At 36.1% G+C, this 8,138-nt stretch overlaps 1 protein-coding gene across 1 annotated transcript in view; it reads left to right on the top strand.

Moving 5' to 3' along the window:
* LOC107474199 (probable adenylate kinase 1, chloroplastic) overlaps positions 1-4,547 on the top strand; it is a 6,654-nt gene extending 2,107 nt beyond the window's left edge. Inside the window, exons 2-5 of the mRNA XM_016093803.2 lie at positions 1-95; positions 2,940-3,080; positions 3,588-3,860; positions 4,027-4,547. Coding sequence (XP_015949289.2) covers positions 1-95; positions 2,940-3,080; positions 3,588-3,860; positions 4,027-4,170 — 653 coding nt within the window. The 3' untranslated portion in view covers positions 4,171-4,547. The remainder of the gene's footprint in view (positions 96-2,939; positions 3,081-3,587; positions 3,861-4,026) is intronic.
* Positions 4,548-8,138: the final 3,591 nt, after the last annotated feature.

Raw genomic sequence — 8,138 nt, 5'->3', positions numbered from 1 at the left:
CCAGCCGCCTCTCCAACCTCCTTGGCGTCCCTCACATCGCCACCGGCGATCTCGTTAGGGAAGAGCTCGCTTCCTCGGGCCCCTTCTCTTCGGAGGTTTCTCTATATTGCACCTTTTTTCTTTTCAATTTTTTTTTTCATTCTCGGAGGGCTTCATTTTTTTTAACGTTTATGTTGTTTTGTTGTTGACTTTGAATGAATTTGTATGCACAGTAGCATGATCCATTTCAAGCATTTGATTTCATAATGTATCTCTTTCAATTTACATGGGAAATGAAAAAGTCTAATGAAACCTTTTGACTTATTTCTCCAGAGTGATTAGCCGCTTTACTATAACTCTTTTGGAAATTTTGCCACTGATTTCTTATTTATTTTATTTTTTTAAGAGTTGTTCTTGCAATTCCAACCTATGAGGTGGTTTTGTGAAGCCTCCTACTCAAACTCAAAGTACCAATTCCAATGTTCGAACTGTGTTTGGAACAAATATTTTTGGATTGGATTTGATTTGAAAAGAAGTAAATTGGAAATGCATTAGTGTGTTTGGAATTAATAGTAGTAATTGCTTTGATTTAAAAATTGATATAATGATTTGATTTTATATTTTTATCCTTTATTTTTTACACCATCAATATCAGTAGTCAGATGTCACCCTGGGTCGGTGGCTGGCGCAGTTGACCGGAGGCCTCTAGCACCTCTTCCATACTTATCTTTTAGTCATAACTTGTAAATCAATTCAATTTCTATTTCTTATCTATTCCAAACAAAGAATTTGATTTTGTAACCAAATCAATTCCAATTCCATTGTATTCTAGATGCACTCTTAAAAAGTTTCTGAGTCTCAGCCCACATCCACTTTCATATGTCATTTTTTGGGACTGCACTGTTACTAGAAAATTGATGGATGTAAACACCAACAACAATAATAAAGTTTTGTCCTAGTAGGTAAGGTCGGCTACATAAATCAAACGATATCATTGAGCTCTATCATGTATCATGTTTGGAGAGAGATTGTTTATAGGTAAATCTCATTTGACCATCTCATGGATAGTCTTTCTAGGTCTTTCTCTGCATTTCAGTCTTTGTCCATCTTCCATTTCATCCAGCCTCTTAATTGAGTGATTTGTCGGTCTTCTTCTCATATGTTCAAACCATTTGAGACGTGATTCTACCATTTTTTCACAATAAGTGCTATTCTAACTCTCTCTTATATCTTCGTTCCTTATTCTATCTAATTGCGTATAACTACTTATCCATCTTAACATTTTTATTTCTGTTACACTTAACTTATATTCGTGCTTTCCTTTGACCGCCCAACACTCTGTACCATAAAGCATAGTTGGTCTGGTAGCAGTGCGATGGAATTTATTTTTAAGTTTTAAAGACATTTTTTTTGTCACATATAAAACCAGAATTTTGACCAACCTACTTGTATCCTATGATTTACATTCTATTTAATCTTTCCATTATCTTGTATGGCATTCAAGATATTTAAAATTTTTAACTTTTCGTAGGATATTTTCTCCAATCATCACATTTTATTAGGATTTTACCTTCGGCGGCCGAATTACATTCCATATATTTCGTCTTGCTACAGCTTTTGCGTAGATTATACACTTCTAAAGCTTCTTTTCATAAATTCAACTTCTTATTTAGGTCTTTTTTTTTTACTCTCCCATAAGGACGATATCATCAGCAAAAAGTATGTACCATAGCACAGACTTTTGGATATGCTCTGTGAGTACTTCCAAGATTAATGTGAAAATGTATGGACTTAATTCTATACTAATAGAAAATTCCTCTGTCACACTACCTTGAGCTTTCACACTAGTTGTAGTCTCATTATATATATCTTTAATTGCACGAATATATGCAATGCTTACTCTCTTACTTTCCAAAACCTTCCATAAGACATCCCTTGACACCTTATCGTACGCTTTTTCCTGTATACCAAAGTTTAAATCCAGAAGTATCCAACTCCCTAGCCTTCACACCGATCTATTTTGTTTTTTGTTAGCATATGTTAATCTTTCTCTTTGTCATAATATTCACCACCTCCATGGATTTTCCTATTTGAGTGCCTAAGTTCTATGTCCTAAATCTCAACCTTCTATCGCTCCAAGTTTTACCTTTACCTTTTTTTTTTTGTGAACTAACTTAATTATCCTCGTCCGTTCACGAAAACACGGGAACCCTTATTCATTTAACACTAAACGTGGGCATCGATGCAACGGCTCTTGCTCATTTGACACTGTACGCTAGTCATACAGCGCGTTGCTTCCGGGCAACAATCTAGCTTTAGTGCTATAACGTCTTTGATCCATGTTATGAGAATTCGGCTAATTTTTTATGTTGGCTGTCAAAGGCCTAGCACAATCCTCCTCTTTTATCCGGGCTTAGGACTAGCTATGTATCGCAGATGTAGCATAGGCGGAGTTAGAAAATTGAAGGGTATCTGTATCCAAAATAGAACTTTTGCAGGAGAACTGGTTTTTGTGTGAAGAATATGTTTCAGTATTTTCTATTTTCAAGATTTGTGAAGAATAAAAAAAGTGTGAAAACAGAATTAAAATTTTATTTTTTCAACAGTATCTTTTTTTTCCCTCTACAAAATTCTGGCTGAAATGAAAAACCCAGCAGTCCTAACTCCTAATGTTCTCCTAATCCATACTAGTGAAGTCTTGATTGGTGATTACTCAATTTTTATTCTGCCATTTGTATGTGATTAAGGTACTGGATACCTGATTGTTCTCAATCTCTTCTTAATGGTCACTTGACTGAATATTTGTTTCAGAGTTAACTATTGCATAGGTATTACAGGAATAAATTTCAATTGCTCTATCATGTGGTCTAATCCTTCTATCTTTTGGAATACTTTTTTTCGGTTTATGTCATCATGCTGTCTTGTTTGCCTTCAGCTTTGTAATTTTTGGTGTCTTGCAGCTATCGGAAATTGTAAATCGAGGTCAATTGGTGTCAGATGAACTTATCATAAGTTTGTTGTCAAAAAAACTTGCTGCTGGAGAAGCTAATGGCGAGACGGGATTTATTCTAGATGGCTTTCCTCGAACAATAAAGCAAGCAGTGAGTATCTTCACTTCGGTAAAGTGTATTTTAATCTAGGTATTCTCCCTTTTTCCTATTGCAAAATCTGGTTAAATGAACATGGGAAAGTAGAATATTGCCATTTGGTATTAGATTTCGGAAAAAAGTGTAATTTGCATTGAGAATTAAATTATAATATGATATTGTGAGGTGATGATTTAAGTTACCTTGCATCTTTCATAGTTCCCTTTTCAGCTAGTCAGCTACTACTCTTGGCCCCTTTCTGGCAAATGCTTTACCACTGTTGAAATAAGTAAGGTCTCATTTAATGCGTCTTTATATAAACGTATTTCTATATATCTCATCATCATGTGAGTTATGCTGAACCTAAGCAATCAGTTTCTTTGTCTCTCCTTCTCAAGTTGCTTTACCACTTTTATGTTTTGGGTCCCAAGTGTTTATGTAATGTGCTTACTTTCACTGTAGCAGTTTATAGAACAAGTGCTCAAGTTTTTTTTTTTTACTTTTATTTTTTGTGCTGCTCAGGAAATATTGGAAGGGGTGACTGACCTTGACTTGGTAATCAATCTGAAGCTCCGAGAAGATATACTTCTTGAGAAATGCCTTGGTAGGAGAATTTGCAATCAGTGTGGGGGGAATTTCAATATTGCTTCCATCAACATCAAGGCTGAGGATGGGAGCCCTGGAATCATCATGGCCCCTCTTCTTCCTCCTGCAAATTGTTTGTCGAAGCTCATTACCAGATCAGATGACACTGAAGCAGTGGTGAGAGAAAGGCTTCGAATATACAATGAAATGGTATGGTTCTGTCGTTGCTATTATTGTTCAGGTGAACTTGCATTATTATTTTGCTTGCAAGATCTTAGGGAGTTGTATAAATGGTTTGTATTTCTAAGTCTTTTATGAATGAATATTTCCATTTGATTTCTAATTTGTTTTGGATCTTTTGGCATTAACGCTGCAGACTCGGCCTGTCGAGGAATTCTACCGTAGTAGAGGAAAATTATTGGTGTTTGACCTGCCTGGAGGAATTCCGGAGTCTTGGCCAAAGTTGCTGCATGCTCTTAATCTTGATGATTATGAGGACAAACAATCGGCAGCAGCGTAAATATATCATAATGTACCATAGTATTGAGTATTTCATTCTTTGCATGCATATATTGTATGCCTGTCAATTTTGAAGGAAAGAGAACCGAAGGGGACTTCTCTAGTAGTATTAGTGGTACCGATAATGATATTGGTAAGTGTTGTAATCTGAACAAATTAACAGTGTTGGGTTTTCATTTATTTTCTTTTTTGTTCCCCGATAAATTTGTTTATATGGTTGTGCTGTTGGGTGCTTTAAATATTACTGGCAAGAATTTGTTAGAGTTGCCACATAGGATAGTTAGTTAGCAATAACGTTCACATTGTTACACCATTACTGGGTTGTGGTAACATAAATGTGAATGAACACATGAAGCAAATTTTCTGAATTATTCTTCACGTCCTAGAGATTCAGAAAGCATCGAGATAACTAACTTACTTGAAAATTAAAACCTATTTTGTGATGTTATTTGAATATGCACGTTGAAAGTACAATAAATTACTAAGACAATTTTCTTTCAATCTGCTGCTTGTTACAAAATGTTTATGTTGTTTTGATGTGTTTGAACTCTAAGAAGTTCTCAATTCTGCTACCGAGGTAGGTAGTCCCGGTGAAATCGTAAGGTTTCTATCTTGTGACTTGTTTGTGACTTAGAGGTTGTGAGTTCAGGTCCTATCAACAGTCTCTCATATCTTGTGGTGTTATGATGATACCTGATGAAGTAAAAGGCTATGGACATGCCTTTTTTGACTGTGCTGTACTGCTGGTTGCAATGTGGATTTCATCTTTCTCACTTTCCGCCTTCTTGTTATATCTCCTCCCAGATGGCAAGTTTGCAATCCATGGGTTAAATGTTGTCGTTGTGTTAAGATTAAGTAGTTAGTTGGAGAAGTTAGTTACTATAAATAAAATGTACAAGGGAATCACGGATTAATTCGGTTTGGTTCATCTTTTTGAGAGTCGTTTCTTGGAGAGGTTGTGTAGCTTTAACTCGTAAACAACCTCTACCTGAAACTACACATTTAAATTGCATTTTTCTCCAATTTATAGGGTTCCTTGCACACTGCAAGGGGTTGCCCAATTCAATACACATTCCTATTCTATATTTGTGGTACCTGCTAGGTTTAGAGAGGTGCGGATGACGGCATTTCCATATCAATTGCAGCTTTTCTTCATTTGCAGCTGGCCGGGATGGTTGGCAGCGTATTGCGAGCCAGAAAGTAAAGCAGCTGCAACATAAAACAATGCCCAGTTCCAGCTCTATGCTGCTCGAGTCTGCATGGTACAAGACAGAATTTGCATACACCATTCATGGTTACTTTGCTATAGTCAGTTCTGGAAAATGTGTTTTTGGCTTGTGTTTTTATTTTCTTCTGTATTCCCTGTTTTCAGTATTTTATGAAAAGAAAAGAGAAAATAATAGAAATCTGGTTTTCTTTTTTCAAACTTTTAATTTTTTCTTTTTTTCTTTGCAAAATCTTGGGAACAAAAAATATAAACTAAACGCACAATCTTTTGGTTTTTCAGTTTTATATTTTGGGGTCTTTTCTTCCTTTCCTATGCAGTTGGCCCGGTTGGTTTGCGTCAGAGTTGCAAGCCAATAAGTTTGGTCAGCCGCTAGAGCTAGCAGCTAAGGCAATGGCTTATGAAAAAAAAAAAAAAAAAAAAAAAAACAAAAAATACAGCTGCTAGATTAAGCGAGTATTGTACCAGTTCTGAACAGCTAAAGTTTGATTGCAGTCATTGCACCTTAGTCCCTACATTATCTTTTGGGTCATTCTACCGTACAGATGTAATTTTGTACAGATTTATAGATATATCATCTCCACGTGTCTCCTGCTGACACGCGTTGTCTCCTTTGTGCGGCTCGAGCAGGCTTTCAGCGAGGTGGGGGCGCTCACGGGTGGGCCGAGTGAGCCAAGGTGGTTGCGGGAAATGGAACGGGGGTTGTGTGCGCCGGGTTCCGTTGGTGAGACGTTTGCGTTTTGGGCCTAAGTGGACACTAAAAAAAATGGAGGGAAAAAAAGGCAACTTGGGTCTTCACGTCACGCCTCTCCCTTCAGTAGAGCAAAACCTAGCTCCGCCTACGAGGGTCGCCGCCGCTGGTCTACTCGCTGTCTCTGCTGGTGGCGCTTGGGATCTGCGTGTGTTCGTCGTGGTGAAGCTCGCTTCCTAGTTCGCAAATCGCCAGTTGCTTCGTCGCAGCAGTGGAGTCGTTGTCCCCCAGCCCTTCACCCTGGTTAGTGGCGCTATTCCCGCCGTTGCTTGCCATTTATATTCAGTTATTTTCCATTAATTATTAGCAGCCGCTTCATGAGATCAAAACAATTTTTTCGCTTATGTCATTCTAGGTTTGCTAGAGTAGAAATACATAACAAGCATAGTATTTTTTGGGACATAATTAATTTCTTGTTCTTGGTTATGTCATTGTTTATGTTTGAATAGATACTCGATGTAAGATTAGTCAAGAACATAGGATAACCAATCTTTTACTGTTAAAGTCATTAATTGTGGGATCAAACTGTAGGAGTATTTTTCTTTTTTTTTTTTTGTTGGAAAAATATGAGTGAAAAGGCAAAGAATTGAAGGAATAAGCACTGTAAATACAACATGGACAACTATAGAGAATTTAATTTTAACATGTGTATGATGATTCTGGGTTTTGAAAATTCTTATTGCTATGGGTATTGATAGCAAGGTAGGCATGATAATGAATACATAGTTGTTGAGACGGCACTTCTTGTCACTTTGATGGTTCACATGTTCTCTATGGAGATTGAGTTAAGCTGTTAGTTCCATGTGTTGTATTGTAAATTGCTTGGTTTATTCAGAAAAGAATGTTCTATGCCTGATTGTCTCTGAATATTAGAGTTGTTGTAGAGTTGAAGACTTGTTGCACTTTATTAAGCATGGACAACTTCAAAGACAGCAGACAAATGGACATGATAATTCCAAAATTTTGTTTCAAAGGGGTCATGCCATATATGTAAATTATAATGAAGCTTGTGATTGAGTTATAATTAGATATTGATTTGTTGTTGAACTTCCCAAAAACCCGTTATTCATTATTATCGTGCCTTTAATTAATCTTGTCCGACTCATATTGTCCCCTATGTTGGAAAAAATAGTAGTAGTTATTTATAAATAAATCTCTCTTTTCTCATTGTGATGTTGTTTTTGTCTCAACAATGAATTCTAAAATTAATGGTTGACAATTATGAAAAAATTATTAAGTGTAATGTGAGAATATATATCCTGCTAATTTTTTTCACTATCAAAATTAAAAATAAGAAATAGCGACTTGTAATAATTTTATTCCCAGAGCCAACCGCTTACTTGATTGCCGAACTCAACCTTAGTTTCATAGACATAACTAACATTATTGGGACTATTTTGGCGTTTATATATGATTTCGAATATGACTCCCTCATCGAAGTCCTTAGTTAATTTTCATTGCTTCGACGATTATACATAACTATTCTAAATATCAACAAATTTATTGCCTTTCATTGCTAGTATTTTTACTCCTTACCATAAGTATATATGAATTGTTAGTACAATACAACCATGGATGCTTTTGCATTAACCCATGCTATTTGAATATGCTTTGTTGTAAGAATCCAATAAAATTTTCTTCATTGCAGCGAACTGCTGTGTGATTACACAGCAAAATACTAGCAAATCATGCTACACGATTGTTCATAATTACCCGGACATATATACGTTTAGGCCACGATCGCCGGCTATTAACTACTATGATAACATGCTACACGCTGCTTCCGAACTCATTCAAAGGGATGCTATTGTGATCAACTTTATTACTTTAAACTAACGTAGTTCATGATAAACATATGCCGACTGTAAACGGACAATCGCGTTGGAAAGATCGATACACTATCTCATGCCAAGCTTTAATAACTAACTAATAACTTCATATTCCTTATATCTGTTTGGTAAATAAACTCTTAATTTTTTTCCTCTTATTAACT

Source organism: Arachis duranensis, chromosome 2, assembly GCF_000817695.3.
Source record: "Arachis duranensis cultivar V14167 chromosome 2, aradu.V14167.gnm2.J7QH, whole genome shotgun sequence".
Classification (NCBI taxonomy): Eukaryota; Viridiplantae; Streptophyta; class Magnoliopsida; order Fabales; family Fabaceae; genus Arachis; species Arachis duranensis.
This window is presented reverse-complemented; position numbering and strand designations above follow the sequence as displayed.